The 19,603-nt window shown below is 46.0% G+C and overlaps 1 protein-coding gene across 1 annotated transcript in view; it reads right to left on the reverse strand.

Annotated features, from left to right (window-relative positions):
- The window catches only part of LOC123994614 (protein bicaudal D homolog 1-like), a 34,931-nt gene that overhangs the window by 10,484 nt on the left and 4,844 nt on the right, over positions 1 to 19,603 (reverse strand). Inside the window, exons 2-4 of the mRNA XM_046297422.1 lie at positions 2,162 to 2,374; positions 1,351 to 1,503; positions 612 to 1,088 (exon numbers count right to left, since the gene is read on the reverse strand). Of these exons, the coding sequence (XP_046153378.1) occupies positions 612 to 1,088; positions 1,351 to 1,503; positions 2,162 to 2,374 (843 nt within the window). The remainder of the gene's footprint in view (positions 1 to 611; positions 1,089 to 1,350; positions 1,504 to 2,161; positions 2,375 to 19,603) is intronic.

Here is a 19,603-nt window from a genome sequence, read left to right on the forward strand (position 1 = left end):
GCTGGAGGAATCTACAGAAGAGAAGACACCCACTATAAAACAAAATGGCGGACATTTAGATTAGAGTCCATGTAACAGCCAGAGGTTCAGTAACAGCTGTTCCCAAAACTTCTTACTGGTGCTTCTAACTGGTGCTTTATTTGACTGCTGGGATAAACTGTATTATTTATAGTCTTAAAAGAGGCAGAGAAAGGGAGGGACAGACCGAGAGAGACAGAGAGAGACAGAGAGACTGAGAAGAGTTAGGGAGCGATAGAGAGAGAGAGAGGGAGAGCAGGAATAGAGAGCTGTAATGCAGTGAGGTTATGTCAGCAGTCTCTCTCACTGAATAATTCAACACTTATTCACACATCTACAATATGGGGCTGCTGTGGGGATATAGACGTTTTCATTTGTACAGTTTCGGTGTGTACATGTGTTCACTTTGTAATATTGTTTATGTGTACATTAATGAGTTTGAATGAGTATGTTTATGTTTGCCAAAGTGTTCGGATATCCTCCTGTCATTGTTACATGCTTATAACACGGAGAAATCTGAGCACCAAACTCCAGAGGCTCCCGAAACTCCACTCTGCTCATTCTAACCGAGTGAACCGTACTTCTCCACCCACCTGTAGCAGCTGCTGCTTGAGCTTCTGTATCTCTGTCAGGTTCATCTCACTGAACAGATCCGACACCATCCCCTCTCCTTTCCTCCCCGCTCCCCGACACTCTCCATTGGCCCTGGGCAGTGACCCTGTCCCCGTCCCAGTTCCTGACCCTCCATGTAGATGCCCGTTACACCTGCCCGGCTCCTCTGAGCTGGTCGACAGGGCGGAGACAGGCGTAGCCGTGCCACTAGGTGGCGCTGAGGTGAAAGTGAGGTGGGCGCTGCCCGTGTATTGGACGTCACACAGGCTGAGGTGGTGGACCAGCTCCTTGCGGAGGTGCTTCTTCTGCTCCCGCTCGCTCTTCAGGGAGTCCAGGGCCTCCTCCAGCTGGGCCTCGGAGATGTCTTTGAGACGTAAGGCGTCTTCTAACTGACTGTTCAGCAGCTCAGTCTCCTCCTCCAGAACCTTGATCTCATGCTTTAACCCCTCGTACTCCACCTTAGGGAGGGAAGAAGGGAGGAAGGGGGAGGGTAGGAGGGAGGAAGGGGGTGGGAAGGAGGGAGGAAGGGGGAGGTTAGGAGGGAGGAAGGGGGAGGGTAGGAGGGAGGAAGGGGGTGGGAAGGGGGTGGGAAGGAGGGAGTGGAAAGGGGGAGGGGAGGAAGAGGTAAGCAGAGAGGGAGAGGCATCATGTGGTGGTAGGGATAGGGATACAGTGTGTGTGTGTGTGTGCAACCGCATGCGTGTGTGTGTGTTCCCTCGCCTGATTCTGTTTGAGAGTGGACACTAGTTTCTGCAGGGTGATGTTCTCCTCCTCCAGCTCAGTGTAGTCCTGTAGGAGTCGTGCCTCTCTGAACTTATATTCCCTGATCTCCTCTCTCATCCGGCTCCGTTGCAGCTCCAACATATCATTACTCTACAGGACAGACACAAACACCAGGGGTTTAGTTATCACACACAACCCTGGCTACTGTCAAATACACAAGATGTGGTTATTTTCACAAAACAACACGGGACTGGTTTACTATCAAACACAACAAGGATTTACTGTAAAGCATTTTGTGACAAATGTTGACATGAAAAGGACTTTATAGCCTAGGACACCTGAAATACATTTTAATGATTGACCGATTGGCATTGATAGCCACACACACTAAAATGTGTTTAAGATCAAATAATAACTGTGCATACATGTATATAGTAAGTACCCACAGTTCTGAGTCTGTCACAGTTTGTTTTATTTTGAGTGTATTTCCTTAGGTTACCACTGGAGGGCACCCTTACCTTGTTTCTAGTTTCCAGGTTACCCTGATTGTGTTTGATTTCCAACCTCTGTTCACCTGGCTACTTTGGTTCCTCTGTTGGCCTGGATCTTTGCTTAGGTCTTATGTTTTGTTTAGTGCACTATTGTGCTGTTGCCTTGTTTCCGTCAAGACTTTAAGTAAATATCTGGATTTACCCTTACCTCTGCTTGCTGTGTTTCTCTGCGACTGGGTTCGAATTCGTACAAGCATCATTGTAACAGAGTCTCCACTAAACCCCTCCCCCCTGACCTCTAACCCCTGGTGCCTCACCTCTCTGAGCTCCTGCAGCAGGGTACTGAGGTGTTCGTTGTCGGCCTGTGTGTTGACTGTGACGGCCCGGCTCTGTTTGAGCTCTGACTGGATCCCCAGCAGGCGACTCATGTAATACGCCTCCTTAGTGGCTGACTCCTGTAGGAGGGTCTCTTCGTTGGTCTCCCCGTCCGCAGCCACCTTGCGCTGGGTGGAGAAGGTCTGGCCAAACGCCTGGGCAGGGGCAGAGGAAGGGCGAGAGAGAAGTTATGACGTTTCAGTAGCATAGGATCACATCATAGGACGTCCTGGTTATGGAAATGCTATTTTTTGACTCCGATAACATATATTGACAGGTAAAGAGCAACCACCATCTGAAACTCTTCCACCACTTAGTCTGGTGTACATTGCAGAGAGCATAACAAAACCCCACAGGGCCGGACTGAAACCAGTTGAGGCACACACACAGTAGGGCTGGATGATATGACCTCTGACAGAGGCTTAACAGGTAGCAGATAATGGATCCTATCAGATATTTATGTAGTTAGTGCTGTATACTAACTATTGTACAATTTATGCTCCCCGCATATACAAACCACGAAGACTGCCCGAATGCAGGATAGTTATTTTGATTACTCACACGGTGAGTCTACTGTAGCCTACTGTACATGGTAAGCTGGTACACGGCTGAGGATTTTTCTACAATATTCATAACATTTTGACACAATTTAAATCTTTATATAAAATAAATCGAATTACATACATTTATTTCTGTGAACAGTATCAAGCCAGCAGCAGAGGAATTATCTCCTCTAACTCTCCCCAGTTTTATCTTTCGGCTCTCACTGTCTAGCTGGCTAGCTTTAGGATATTTACTAGCCCATACCAGAGAGCAACTTTGCTATGTTATTGACATATGGCAGTACACAAACAAAATCTAGCTCACTTATTTAACCAGTTAGAAAGAAACGACCACAAATTAATTCAGAAACGGAGGGGGAGAATGTGGTCCTTCTGTAGCTCAGTTGGTAGAGCATGGCGCTTGTAACGCCAGGGTAGTGGGTTCGATCCCCGGGACCACCCATACGTAGAATGTATGCACACATGACTGTAAGTCGCTTTGGATAAAAGCGTCTGCTAAATGGCATTTATTATATGGGCAAAAACATCTAACTGCATTTTTTGGGGGGGATTCACTGTGCAGCCCTAACACACACACACACACACACACACACACACACACACACACACACACACACACACACACACACACACACACACACACACACACACACACACACACACACACACGCAAAGAATCCTGCTCTCCTTCTAGAAACAGAACAGCACGTTGCTCACTTTTCGGTGTGGAAGCACTTTAAATGATGTGGTGTTGAACCTAAACGTAACCTAAATGTAATCATCATGTAAATACATACGATTAAGTGCACTTAACGTAAAGTCGGACAAGAGGGAAGACAAACGTAATGTTCCCTACAGGGCCACCGAATAAGTACAGTCTACTGAAACAGCCATGCAGGGTCTCCACAGTGGACTTCCACAGGCTATTCATCACTCTCCTATTAGTTCAGCTTCAGCGGTGCGATTCAGACTCACGTGTCCACACTGTAACAGAGAGAGTAGTGATTTTGCACAGATGATGTATTTGTGTCAACTGACAGATTCAGCATACTTAAACATCAGAACTATTGGAGATACTGAGGAACGTTTGGATGTTGTGTAGTTTATGACCGTTATATGTTCTGTTTTGAAGCTGTTTGCAACTGAAAAGGGACGAGACCTTTTCTCCAGCGTTTGAAGGTTTAAAGGTCATGTGTGGTTTGATGATGATACACTGCCCTTCATCTGCCAACACACACACACACACACACACACACACACACACACACACACACACACACACACACACACACACACACACACACACACACACACACACACACACACACACACACACACACACACACACACACACACACACACAGATGTCACTATATGCTAGCGTTTAATGAAAGGTGTCCTTTAATCAAGAAAGCACATACAATTTCAGCTGGATTTCCAAACGCATGTATAGTACACAGTAAAGAGAAATACAGCCGGAAGTTTACATACACTTAGGTTGGAGTCATTAAAACTCATTTTTCAACCACTTCACAAATTTCTTGTTAACAAAGTTATTTTTCCAACAATTGTTTACAGACAGATTATTTCCCTTATAATTCACTGTATCACAATTCCAGTGGGTCAGAAGTTTACATACACGAAGTTGACTGTGACTTTTAAACAGCTGGGAAAAAGTCCAGAAAATAATGTCATGGCTTTAGAAGCTTCTGATAGGCTAATTGACATCATTTGAGTCAATTGGAGGTGTACCAATTGTGCAAGTTCTCCCACTTAAAAAGATGAGAGGCCTGTCATTTTCATCATAGGTACACTTCAACTATGACAGACGAAATGAGAAAAAAAATCCATAAAATCACATTGTAGGATTTTTAATTTATTTATTTGCAAATTATGGTGGGAGAACTTGCACAATTGGTGGCTGACTAAATACTTTTTTACCCCACTGTATATCTATATTATGTTTGGAGGGAAAAGGGGAGGCTTGCAAGCCGAAGAACACCGTCCCAACCGTGAAGCACGGGGGTGGCAGCATCATGTTGTGGGGGTGCTTTGCTGCAGGAGGGACTGGTGCACTTCATAAAATAGATGGCATCATCATGAGGAAAGGAAATTATGTGGATATATTGAAGCAACATCTCAAGACATCAATCAGGAAGTTTGTCGTAAATGGGTCTTCCAAATGGGCAATGACCCCAAGCATACTTCCAAAGTTGTGGCGAAATGGCTTAAGGTCAAGGTATTGGAGTGGCCATCACAAAGCCCTGACCTCAATCCTATAGAACCTAAAGAACATTTGTGGGCAAAACTGAAAAAGCATGTGCGAGCAAGGAGGCCTACAAACCTGACTCAGTTACACCAGCTCTGTCAGGAGGAATGGGCCAAAATTCACCCAACTTATTGTTGGAATCGAGTGTATGTATGTAAACTTCTGACCCACTAGGAATGTGATGAAAGAAATAAAAACTGAAATAAAAAATTCTCTATACTACTATTCTGACATTTCACATTCTTAAAATAAAGTGGTGATCCTAACTGACCTAAGACAGGGAATTTTTACTTGGATTAAATGTCAGGAATAATGAAAAACTGAATTTAAATGTATATGGCTAAGGTGTATGTAAACTTCCGACTTCAACTGTATATTACCCATGGCAAGTAACTGGTCTACCAATCTATGGTCAAAGAGGTGGGTCATACCTATATAAATGTATGAGGAATAACTTACACGATGACTGCATACATCAAGGTAAAAGCCACATTAAATCATTGTTTTTTACACCTCTATGGGTTGAGTAAATGTCATCCTAAATGAAACAATGTCCCCCTACAAATTCATTACAATGGCATCAACTCGTATCGCAGCCACTCACTTTAAGTGGAGAAGAGAAGCTGAGTATGGCACCCTATTCCCTATATAGTGCACTACTTTTGACCAGAGACATATGGGCTCCATATAGGAAATAGGGTGCCATTTGGGATTCATTCCCTAATGCTGGTCATCCAATTTCCTCTGACAGTAGAGTAGAACATTCTCCCCGCTTGACTAGAGACAGATGAGGCGTTACAGAGCAGAGCAGAACTGGCCACAGTGCCACCAAACCTTTTTATTTGCTGCAAATCCCAATATGTAGCCCCTCTCGTCGCACTCTCTGCCTGGCTTGGACAGACATTATCCTTGTGTGGTAATGTCTCTGCCTGGCTAGGACAGACATTATCCTAGTGTGGTTATGTCTCTGCCTGGCTTGGACAGACATTATCCTCGTGTGGTAATGTCTCTGCCTGGCTAGGACAGACATTATCCTCGTGTGGTAATGTCTCTGCCTGGCTTGGACAGACATGATCCTCGTGTGGTTATGTCTCTGCCTGGCTAGGACAGACATTATCCTCGTGTGGTTATGTCTCTGCCTGGCTAGGACAGACATTATCCTCGTGTGGTTAAGTCTCTGCCTGGCTTGGACAGACATTATCCTAGTGTGGTTATGTCTCTGCCTGGCTTGGAAAGACATGATCCTAGTGTGGTAATGTCTCTGCCTGGCTAGGACAGACATTATCCTAGTGTGGTTATGTTTCTGCCTGGCTTGGACAGACATGATCCTAGTGTGGTTATGTATCTGCCTGGCTCGGACAGACATGATCCTAGTGTGGTTATGTCTCTGCCTGGCTTGGACAGACATGATCCTAGTGTGGTTATGTCTCTGCCTGGCTTGGACAGACATGATCCTAGTGTGGTTATGTCTCTGCCTGGCTAGGACAGACATTATCCTAGTGTGGTTATGTCTCTGTCTGGCTAGGACAGACATGATCCTAGTGTGGTAATGCCTCTGCCTGGCTAGGACAGACATTATCCTAGTGTGGTTATGTCTCTGTCTGGCAAGAAGACATTAGCCACACTAGGATATGTCTCTGTCTGGCAAGGAAGACATGATCCTAGTGTGGTTATGTCTCTGCCTGGCTTGGACAGACATGATCCTAGTGTGGTAATGTCTCTGCCTGGCTAGGACAGACATTATCCTAGTGTGGTTATGTTTCTGCCTGGCTTGGACAGACATGATCCTAGTGTGGTTATGTATCTGCCTGGCTCGGACAGACATGATCCTAGTGTGGTTATGTCTCTGCCTGGCTTGGACAGACATGATCCTAGTGTGGTTATGTCTCTGCCTGGCTTGGACAGACATGATCCTAGTGTGGTTATGTCTCTGCCTGGCTAGGACAGACATTATCCTAGTGTGGTTATGTCTCTGTCTGGCTAGGACAGACATGATCCTAGTGTGGTAATGCCTCTGCCTGGCTAGGACAGACATTATCCTAGTGTGGTTATGTCTCTGTCTGGCAAGGAAGACATTAGCCACACTAGGATATGTCTCTGTCTGGCAAGGAAGACATGATCCTAGTGTGGTTATGTCTCAAATGAGACCCTATGTATTCCCTGTGTAGTGCACTTCTAACCAACATGAAACATTGACTCACTTGTGTGGTAGCCTATATGAGCAGTGTTTCGAACAGACATTCCATGGGATAGAGATCATGTTGAACTGCATCCGTGGGCTAATGCTTCAGTAGGACTTAATGTTTCAGCACCAAGGACAGTGACACTAACGGTACAAACGCTTACAAACTGGTCACCTGGTTTGCATGTTTCAGTTTGCTATACACTGAGTCATTGACAGCAATTCCTGCTTTTTGATATCAGGAAGTGGTGAGAGAAGATGAAATGAGAGGATGTGTCTCAGTATATTATCCCTCAGAGGAGAGGACACTTTCTCTGCTCCTTCTAAAGATAAATAAATGACATCATTTACAGGAAGAGGCTGAGTCACCAGACATACTGCTAGGATGCTCTAGTGAGGGAGAAGCACAGAAAGGCTTTAGGGCTCTAGTCTAGAGGGCTATTAAGAGCACATGGAGGGTTTAGGGCTCGAGTCTAGAGGGGTATTAAGAGCACATGGAGGGTTTAGGGCTCGAGTCTAGAGGGGTATTAAGAACACATGGAGGGTTTAGGGCTCTCGCCTAGAGGGGTATTAAGAGCACATGGAGAGTTTAGGGCTCTAGTCTAGAGGGCTATTAAGAGCACATGGAGGGGTTTAGGGCTCGAGTCTAGAGGGGTATTAAGAGCACATGAAGGGTTTAGGGCTCTAGTCTAAAGAGGTATTAAGAGCACATGGAAGGTTTAGGGCTCTAGTCTAGAGGGGTATTAAGAGCACAGGGAGGGTTTAGAGCTCTATAGTCTAGAGGGGTATTAAGAACACATGGAGGGTTTAGGGCTCTTGTCTAGAGAGGTATTAAGAGCACATGGAGGGTTTAGGGCTCTAGTCTAGAGAGATATTAAGAGCACATGGGGGGGTTTAAGGGCTCTTTCCAACAGACAGACACACTCAGGGATGCCTGGTCAAGCAGTCAAACACAGTCTATGGTCTTCATCCAAAAGATGGTGGTAACAGTAGCGACGGAATGATCAAACCGCAGCTGCTTCTTCTTAAATCCGCCCCCCTACAAGGTGGGCCCGGTTGAAAACATGGCCGTTCAAACCCGCAGGTTGGTATTGGTTTCCACAGAGAGGCAGACTGTCTGAGACGTAATCTGATGTCATCCCCTGTGCTTTCTTCTCTTCTCGCTCTCTTTCTCTCACACCGCCTCTCTATTTTATGTTAGTCCTCGTCTCAGAGAGAGAGAGCAAGAGTGTGTGAGAGAGTGAGAGAGAGAGAGAGAGAGAGAGAGAGAGAGAGAGAGAGAGAGAGGAGAGAAAGAGAGAGAGAGAGAGAGAGAGAGAGAGAGAGAGAAGAGAGAGAGAGAAAGAGAAAGAGAGAGAGAGAGAGAGAGAGAGAGAGAGAGAGAGAGAGAAAGAGAGAAAGAGAGAGAGAGGAGAGAGAGAGAGAGAGAGAGAGAGAGAGAGAGAGAGAGAGAGAGAGAGAGAGAGAGAGAGAGAGAGAGAGAGAGAGAGAGAGAGAGAGAGAGAGAGAGAGAGAGAGAGAGAGAGAGAGAGAGAGAGAAGAGAGAGAGAGAGAGAGAGAGAGAGAGAGGAGAGAGAGAGAGAGAGAGAGAGGAGAGACAGCACAGGGGATGACATTAGATTACATCAGGGGATGACATTAGATTACATCTGTAAGTGATATTAGCCTCTCAATATATTGATGATCAACCAGAGACGTTTCCTGGAATCTCCAATATGACAGAAAGTAAACAATACCACAGACAATAACAGACTGTAGCGACTGAGGTGTGTGTGTGTGTGTGTGTGTGTGTGTGTGTGTGTGTGTGTGTGTGGCATTATAACATTGCTACAGGAAACTGGGTCTGTTTAAGTCCACTTCTTCACTCTGGTTCTCATCACAGACAGATGTTCCTGTCATTCAGAGGTCTCTAACCACTTACACTCATTCATAGTCCAGGTGTTACATAGAAATCGGTGCCCCCAGAAATCTGTGCCACTCGCTCATATAGTCCTACAGTGTCACTAAGAAATTTGTTATGCTGTTTTGTGTCCTACTTTCAGAGACACATCCTCCTGACACAGTACCTTAGGGACATCTCCATCACCCACTCAACTTAGAGAGGAATTATACTTTTTTTAAAGACAAATAGTTACATCATTAAAAGCAAAAACTTTACTTCATTTTAACGTACCTAGAGAATTAAAACTTAGCCCCCTCCTCATCTACTGTACATAGAACTCCCCTGATGCCCCACACCCCTACAAAGTCCCCCAGATGGTTCACCAGCCCCCATATACTGTACATGCTCCAGTGTGAGCCGAGCCTGCACCTGCCCCAGCAGCACAGCTCTGGGGTCTGTACACCCGCCCCCTGCATCTCATGTTTCCTGGTCTTCCACATTGTCATTTGTATCTGCCCCAACAGATAGTTTACTAGGTAGTCCCTCCACCTGTTGGCCACGCTATACCTAGGCCTTCCAACATGTAGGTCCAGAGTCAACCCCAACCGTAGCCCTGTACATCACCCACCAAGGAGAGAAAAAAAAACAACCAGCCTGGAACAAGAAAAAAACAGATGCTGCACTGTCTCCTCCTCCCCACAGAACAACCCCCCCTGATGGATCAAGGTACGACACGTATCTGTTCTGAGCGATAGCCCCGTAGATCATCTGTTCGCTTCTCTATCCGAGGCTTATCAGAGAATAGCCGGGTCCCAAATTCCCCGGCCACCCTGTTGCCCTCAGCCCAGGCTCTTTCTGAGCCACCGTCACAGCCACCGCAGACAGAGCCTTTTTGCTGGCTGTGCAAAAGGCCACCCAGCTCCGGAGTCTTGAACGATAGGATCATTTCCCTCACCCTCCTGGTGTTCCCACCGACGGTCCAGTCTCTGCTGAATCCCCAGAATCTCTCTAAACAAGCGTGGCAGTGCAGAATGGACGCCCTCCAACACCTGCTGCAGCAGCCCGGTGGACTTTATGGAGGAGTCCTCCACCGTGTCGCTGGTGGACTTTATGGAGGAGTCCTCCACCGTGTCGCTGGTGGACTTTATGAGTCCTCCACCGTGTCGCTGGTGGACTTTATGAAGGAGTCCACAACCGTGTCGCTGGCGGACTTTATGGAGGCGTCCTCCACCGTGTCGCTGGCAGACTTTATGGAGGAGTCCTCCACCGTGTCGTTGGCGGACTTTATGGAGGCGTCCTCCACCATGTCGCTGGCAGACTGTATGGAGGAGTCCTCCACCGTGTTGCTGGCAGACTTTATGGAGGAGTCCTCCACCGTGTCGCTGGCGGACTTTATGGAGGAGTCCACAACCGTGTCGCTGGCAGACTTTATGGAGGAGTCCTCCACCGTGTCGCTGGCAGACTTTATGGAGGAGTCCTCCACCGTGTCGCTGGCAGACTTTATGGAGGAGTCCTCCACCGTGTCGCTGGCAGACTTTATGGAGGAGTCCACAACAGTGTCGCTGGCGGATTTCTATCCAGCCTCTTCTTGCAGGCGAACCAACTTAAGTGAACCACGCTCTCACAAACTGGCAGAGGTCAGCACTCTGATCTGGGTATGTTGCTCCTCCATTATCCATGCTCCTGGCTGTGAAACATCTCTGTGAACACCCAAAGCACAGCATTAAGGAGTAATGGCTGACCTATATCGACCTGTTCCTGTCGTACCCAAGGTCCCCTGGCCTCCTCAAAACAGCCCAAGCAGTGTCTATCCAGGTACAGAAGTCTCTGGACAGCTTGTAGACAGAAAGCGGTCACTCTGGACCCAGTGTCCACCAGCCCATGACCCTCCTCATGCAAACGCAGGTGTAACGCTGCAAAAGACAGAAAGCTGTCACTCTGGACCCAGTGTCCACCAGCCCATGACCCTCCTCATGCGAACGCAGGTGTAACGCTGCAAAAGACAGAAAGCTGTCACTCTGGACCCAGTGTCCACCAGCCCATGGCCCTCCTCATGCGAACGCAGGTGTAACGCTGATAAAGACAGAAAGGGTAATACATTGCCCACTTTAACCGACACTGATCCAGAGCGAGTGCCTATGCAGCAGCCTATGCAGCACATGGGGTGTGAAACTTACTCCTCTGCCTTAAGTGTCCTCATTAGCTGGCTTTTGAGGTGACGTGATCAGCTAACACGCACAAGGGAGGATGGTCACGTGCGCTTGCGAGGCAGAGGTCCTGAGTTCGCGCCACACGGGACTGAACCACGCAGACTGACTGAGAGACCACGCCCTGCGGAGGGAGCCACCAGACGGGCGGCAGAGGAAGAGACAGACTTCCTGCTCCTCTGACAGAGGCCCTCTCAGGCTTTATAGTCTCATAGGACACCATGGTCTTACAGCGAGGATGGCAGGGAAAGAAGCTTTTTTTTATTACTATAACAACAGACTGTTTTATATTCTCCAAACCTCTCTCTTTCTACCTCTCACAGCCAGCCTGACAGAGAAGAATGGGAGAAATATTAGCATTTTGAAATTGTTTCTGGCACTTTGCCTGCTTCACGGTGTCTTTTCCCCCTCTCTCGCTATATATAATATCCTCTCTCCCGCTCTCTTCCATTTCTCTTTATCACTCCTTTTTTTCTCTCCTTTGTGTCTTTAGACAACTACTCTAACCGAATACTAATGGAGCGTACCTCTTGAGTTTCTCACACTGTCTCTCCCTGTAGAGCTAGCCAGTGTTGTGGACAGCCCGTGCCAAGGAGTCAGAGCCTTCTGCTGTGGTATCAACAGAACAAACAACGCACATCAGCCAAAGGGGTCGAATGAACGTGACCTATATTTTATTTTACGTTACCTAAGTGGACACTCACACATACACACGGCAGTATTCAGCAACCATTCTCACAGAAAGCCCTTTCCCAAGACAATAGACGGATTCACCATACTGCCCTGTCTCTCATCTCTCCCCCTCTTCCCTCATCCCTATCCGGGTCTCTTTCTTTCTCTTTATAATGGATAGACAGTGCCCTTTCACCGTCCCCTCTCCCTCCGATGGACTCAGCTGGCCCACTCATTAACAGGGGTGATGTCATCATTAGGAGCTCTTGGAGCTCACACAGGGCCATGCTCTGGCACAGAGTGACACCCTGTTAAACTCTCCATTTCACACCATCTTGGGTCTGTCAGGAGCCATCTGATCTGTGCCAGACTAATACAGACCAGCAGAGTGTAACTCCACATGTGGAGAGAAACACTGGTCTACAGCCCTGGACACACACACTCCTGTTAGATACACAGCTTCTCTTCTACCCCCTAGTATGTACAATGCAGGATTTCATTCCAGCCCAGCTCTAAAATCCACCTGATTCAACGACTGTAACTAAGGTCTTGATAATTATGGAATGCTTGAATCAGGGTGCTGGGCTGGAACGAATCCCGCACTTCCTATAGCTCTCCCAGGACAAGGGTTGGTGACAACGGCTGTCATATCTTAGTGACCTCACACTAAACTCACAGCATGGGGCCCAGTTCGATCGATATGAAGGACATATCACTGTTAGTTAATTGACTTTTTTCTGCCTGGTTGGTCGATGACACAGTGACAGTGGAGGACCTCTGGAGGGGACTATTAAAACTATAGCTGAACTCCCCCTCTGGGCGACAGGAGGTGGGCTGGAGGGAGGGGAGTGGAGTGAAGTGGGGATTCAAGGGACAATTCATTCTGTAGACATTGCACTGTACATGTAACTGCCAAAATAAATGAAACACTTGAGTAAATTAGGGATGCAGAGTATATTGAAAGCAGATGCTTCCACACACGTGGTGCCTGAGTTAATTAAGCAATTAACATCCCATCATGCTTAGGGTCATGCCCAGTTGCCCATTATTTTGACTACCATGGCTAGAAGAAGAGATCTCAGTGACTTTGAAAGAGGGGTCTTAGAGGACCATAGGGGGCTTACATGCTGTGTGTGTGTGTGTGTCTCAGTCACCAGATCTCAACCCAACTGAACACTTATGGGAGATTCTGGAGCAGCGCCTGAGACAGCATTTTCCACCACCATCAACAAAACACCAAACTATGGAATTTCTTGAGGAAGAATGGTGTCGTATCCCTCCAGTAGAGTTCCAGACACTTGTAGAATCTATGCCAAGATGCACTGAAGCTGTTCTGGTTTGTGGTGTCCAACAACCCTATTAAGACACTTTATGTTGGTGTTTCCTTTATTTTGGCAGTTACATGTATATACAAAGTCGGAAGTTTGGATTGGGTTGGAGTCATTAAAACTGGTTTTTCAACCACTCCACACATGTGGCGGCAGGGTAGCCTAGTGGTTAGAGAGTTGGACTAGGAACCGGAAGGTTGCAAGTTCAAACCCCCGAGCTGACATGGTAATAATCTGTTGTTCTGCCCCTGAACAGGCAGTTAACCCACTGTTCCTAGGCAGTCATTGAAAATAAGAATTTGTTCTTAACTGACTTGCCTAGTTAAATAAAGGTAAAATAAAAATAAAATGTTTTGTTAACAAACTATAGTTTTGCCAAGTCGGTTAGGACATCTACTTTGTGCATGACACAAGTAATTTTTTCAATAATTATTTACAGACAGATTATTTCACTTATAATTCCAGTGGGTCAGTCGTTTACATACACTAAGTTGACTGTGACTTTAAACAGCTTGGAAAATCCAGAAAATAATGTCATGGCTTTAGAAGCTTCTGATTGACGTAATTTGAGTCAATTGAAGGTGTACCTGTGGATGCATTTCAAGGCCTACCTTCAAACTCACTGCCTCTTTGCTTGACATCATGGGAAAATCAAAAGAAATCAGCCATAATGACCTTCGTTATGTTTGGAGGAAAAAGGGGGAGGCTTGCAAGCCGAAGAACACCATCCCAACCGTGAAGCACGGGGGTGGCAGCATCATGTTGTGAGGGTGCTTTGTTGCAGGAGGGACTGGTGCACTTCACAAAAAAGATGGCATCATGAGGTTGGAAAATGATGTGGATATATTGAAGCAACATCTCAAGACATCAGTCAGGAAGTAAAGCTTGGTCGCAAATGGGTCTTCCAAATGGACAATGACCCCAAGCATACTTCCAAAGTTGTGGCGAGATGCCTCAAGGACAACAAAGTCAAGGTATTGGAGTGACCATCACAAAGCCCTGACCTCAATCTTATAGAAAATGTGTGGCCAGAATTGAAAACGCGTGTGCAAGCAAGGAGGCCTACAAACCTGACTCAGTTACACCAGCTCTGTCAGGGGGAATGGGCCAAAATTCACCCAACTTATTTTGAGACACTTGTGGAAGGCTACCCGAAACATTTGACCCAAGTTAAACAATTTAAAGGCAATGCTACCAAATAGTAATTGAGTGTATGTAAACTTCTGACCCACTGGGAATGTGATGAGAGATATTAAAGCCAAAATAAATCATTCTCTCTTACTATTATTCTGAAATTTCACATTCTTTTAATACAGTGTTGATCCTAACTGACCTAAGACAGGGAATTGTTACTTGAAAAACTGAGTTTAAATGCATTTGGCTAAGGTGTATGACTTCAATTGTATGTGTGCCCACGCCTCGCATACACACAGTTATGTACTGTATCCATCTCCTCCCCATCAAACCGCCATACGTCCACAGATAATCACGCAACACAGCCCATGAAGAAATGACCTATCTATCATATGAGGTGTTTTTGCAGGTTAACTCTCATCAAACACTGTGCATGAGCCTCAGAATCAAATCAGCACAATACACCTTATCCTTACCGCGAGCCCTGTTTGTATGCCCCTCTCACTGTGTCCTGATTAGTGGAGTTAGAGAGTTCGCTAGCTAAGGGTTGGCAGCACATGGCTCAGCAGCCTTAAACAGATACTAATCAATACAGGGCCCAGGAGGGCTGCAGACGTGGGAGACCCATTGCTCTTTGAAGAAGGAGCCCCACTGCAGTACAACACAGGCCTTCTGAAGTACACCCTCTCTGAAAGATAACCTTGGGTTGGGTGGACAGGACCAGGAACAGAACAGGAGATAGGCAGGGTGGGTAGATTCTGTTCTAATCCAGCTTGAGCACAACATGTTTAACTGATAGTGAGAGAGCGATCTCTCTGTGTCTCGGTTTTGCTTCCTCCCTAGTCTCCACCTCGGTGCATCATGCCCGTGTGTGTGTCGCGTGCGTGTAATATGATGGTGTCCTATCATGCATGGATGGTATTCTGAGTAGTGTCTGGAGGGATGGAAGGAATCTTTCAGTCAGGTCACATCGTCTCCCCCTTCCCTCCAACCACTACATCAACAACCACACTAGGAACACCTATGAGATACTGTTCTCAGCCACCCTCTCAGGAGTCTAAGGGTTAATTATGGGAGAGCCACCGCCTTGTTGAATTATTCAGCCTATCCCTGTGCTCTATGTGGGTAATACAGACTGACATCAGGCATCCAGAGTTTTTCCCAGCCATCTCTTAAGTGCCTGTGAACATGTGACCAAGAGGAAGAATCCATCATTTAATGAGAGGCAGATGGCACCCTAAAGGGCTCTGGTCAAAAGTAGTGCACTATGTAGGGAATAGGGTGCCACTTGGAATCAGGCCAAATACAGTAGCTGTTGAAGAAAAGTTAGCCTACCGATAAGGGACTTCATCCACTCTGGGGTTTGAAAGGTCTGTGAGACTTTAGCCATTCAGTCAAAGTAGGCCTCATTTATTTCTTTGCCCACAGTGAATTGCTAACAATAAACTGAAAAGATTCACTGACACTACAGTAAGTGTGCAGAAGAAGTTCTCTTAGCATTTCAGTATTTTAGATCATTCTGCAGTATGATCAGATGAGGGATAGATTCCCAGCCAACTACACTATACCCTACAGTGGTCAAGACATAATGCATTTGGCTAATGTTCTTTCCTAATAGACCTAAGTCATTCTCCTCACTCTGAGAGCCAATGATAGATGGTCAGTAGCTATACCGTAACTCACACTAATGCTTTAGCTTACACATGCAGACATGGATCCATTTGCTTCCTGTCAAGGTAAGGTCCAGGTAGCAGTGACTCTCAGACAATGTTCTAGGATCAGCTTACACATTCTAAAATGAACCACGGGGCCTTAGAACTGACCTGGGGTCAGCGTCTAGCGACAACTTGATTATATACAGTATACTCTGTCAAGCTAGAGAAGGACGCATCCCATTAGTTGTTTGTGTATGACATAATGGGAGTTGAGGGTCGGGCGTTTCGGATTTTGCCTGACTGCAGTGCTAATGCACGCTGAATTTATCGTCATTTTTTTTACAATCAACCGCAAAACCCTTCCCCCTACTTCCCCTTTAACAGTCCTTGCTTCCAACGCGTCACCATAAAACCCTTCCCCATTTTTAAAACCTCCTTCACAAGGGTCACACATGAATCATTCATCTCCCAATGCAAGAATAGAGACAAGCAGAGAGACAATGTAGTCCAACAACCTCATTACACTCTCACTGAGAGTCTTTATATTGTTCAACACTAGACTATTGGACCATAAGGATGGCGAGACGGATGGATTTAGGAAAATGTTGTTGGTGAGAATATAGTCGACAACACAGCAGTACCTGTAGGTGGGCTAGGGCCACAAAGGTGTGTGTGTAATATGTATAGCAGAGAGGAATATGGGGCAGACTTAGATACAGGTGTGTGTATGTGGCATGATGTAATGTGTGTGTAATGTATAGCTAGCTATAGAGTGAGGGAGGCTTCACAGGCTTAGATAGAGGAATGTATAGCAGAGAGGTGTAGATAGCCTGTTTACTCCACCCAGCTCCTCCCAGACACTGGTGCACTCTCACTTCAAGCACTCTTAACAGTTACTGACATTCCCTAATCACTTCCACCCTGGCCTTGAGTATTTGGTCCCATATTCATAGCACACAATGAACATATCAAGCGTGTAACTCTACACATTTGTTGGATGCATTTGCTGTTCATTTTGGTTGTGTTTCAGATGATTTTGTGCCCAATAGAAATACATGGTAAATAATGTATTGTGTCATTTTGGAGCCCCTTTTATTGTAGAATATGTTTCTAAACACTTCTCCATTAATGTGGATGCTACCATGGTTACAGATAGTAGAACCAAACAAGACCAGCAGAGAATAATAATGGGTGACAGGGACAAGACATACAGATGACAAACAAACTTCCACCCTCATACCCCATATTCATAGCACAAAAATGCTAACCTACCATTTGCTGTTGTTGTGATGATGGAAGGTTAATGTCTTGGGGGTTTGATATTGTGAATCTGTTTCTAAACACTTCTCACTCATTATTAGTCACAGATTCATTCAGGACTATCTGCTAACCTCCGCTGTTGTTGTGATGATGGAAGGTTAGCATGTCTTGGGGGTTTGATAATCTGTAATGTAGCATCCACATTAATGTAGATGTGTTTAAAAAACGACTATATTCTTATTTACAATAAAAGCGTCTCCAAAATGACACAATACATCATTTAGCATTTATTTCTACTGAACACAAAACACTCTGAAACACAAAACACTCTGAAACACAAAACACTCTGAAACACAAAACACTCTGAAACACAAAACACTCTGAAACACAAAACACTCTGAAACACAAAACACCCTCAAATTAAAGTTGACGGCATTTGAACCTCGTAGTAATTGTATAATTTCAAAGTGCTGGAGTACAGAGCCAAAACAAAAGAATTGTCACTGTCCCAATACTTCTGGAGCTCGCTGTACTACATAGTACTATAACCTACTCTTTGAAAACCACTTCCAATTTAAAAAATGAATGCACCAATTCCTAGATGGAGTGAGTGTACGTTACGTTCCCAAAGCAAATCAATAAAATGAGCAGAGCCTAAATATACCTCCCTTCAAAACCAATCTGATGGGCTACTGTGGAGCAGGCTGATTAACATCAAGCTGTCAGTAGATCTTTATTGCCAAGGCTGGTCCTTCTGGGTCCTATCCCGTTGTTAACCAATGGCTATTACATTATACCAGGCCTTCTGAAGAACTCAATTACCTAATGATTATATAATACCAGGAGTCAATTACATCATGTTTTAGAATGAACAGAATGACTTAAGACGTAGCGCAGAAGGCAGACTGTCACTGTAGGTTAATGTCTGAATTAGAACATGTTGGTTTAAATTCAGGTTTAAATTTGGCTCAGGGAAATATCTAGCATAAACACTTGATAGTGCTTAGAATCACTGACTCCTGCTACCTGTACCCTGAGGAGATCTGGTTAGGTTCCTGAGTTGATCATTAACAATCAGGCTTGTACATTCCCATGAAATGATACTGACTGTCTAGCACAACACTACCATGATGAAAGCAGAGGATGCTATGATGAATAATTTATGACAAACTCTTTCTTTTCCCCTTTCATCCAGTAAAGCTCAGAGAAGGAACACGGTGGTCACGGTGGACTGTTTCCAGTAAAGCTCAGAGAAGGAACACAGTGGTCACGGTGGACTGTTTCCAGTAAAGCTCAGAGAAGGAACACAGTGGTCACGGTGGACTGTTTCCAGTAAAGCTCAGAGAAGGAACACAGTGGTCACGGTGGACTGATTCCAGTAAAGCTCAGAGAGGGAACACGGTGGTCACGGTGGACTGTTTCCAGTAAAGCTCAGAGAGGGAACACGGTGGTCACGGTGGACTGTTTCCAGTAAAGCTCAGAAACACGGTGGTCACGGTGGACTGTTTCCAGTAAAGCTCAGAGAAGGAACACGGTGGTCACGTTTCCAGTAAAGCTCAGACTCACGGTGGACTGTTTCCAGTAAAGCTCAGAGAAGGAACACAGTGGTCACGGTGGACTGTTTCCAGAGAAGGAACACAGTGGTCACGGTGGACTGTTTCCAGTAAAGCTCAGAGAAGGAACACAGTGGTCACGGTGGACTGTTTCCAGTAAAGCTCAGAGAAGGAACACGGTGGTCACGGTGGACTGTTTCCAGTAAAGCTCAGAGAGGGAACACGGTGGTCAAGGTGGACTGTTTCCAGTAAAGCTCAGAGAGGGAACACGGTGGTCACGGTGGACTGTTTCCAGTAAAGCTCAGAGAGGGAACACGGTGGTCACGGTGGACTGTTTCCAGTGAAGCTCAGAGAGGGAACACGGTGGTCACGGTGGACTGTTTCCAGTAAAGCTCAGAGAAGGAACACGGTGGTCAAGGTGGACTGTTTCCAGTAAAGCTCAGAGAGGGAACACGGTGGTCACGGTGGACTGTTTCCAGTAAAGCTCAGAGAGGGAACACGGTGGTCACGGTGGACTGTTTCCAGTAAAGCTCAGAGAAGGAACACGGTGGTCAAGGTGGACTGTTTCCAGTAAAGCTCAGAGAGGGAACACGGTGGTCACGGTGGACTGTTTCCAGTAAAGCTCAGAGAGGGAACACGGTGGTCACGGTGGACTGTTTCCGGTAAAGCTCACAGAGGG

This window comes from Oncorhynchus gorbuscha, linkage group LG14, assembly GCF_021184085.1.
Source record: "Oncorhynchus gorbuscha isolate QuinsamMale2020 ecotype Even-year linkage group LG14, OgorEven_v1.0, whole genome shotgun sequence".
NCBI lineage: Eukaryota > Metazoa > Chordata > Actinopteri > Salmoniformes > Salmonidae > Oncorhynchus > Oncorhynchus gorbuscha.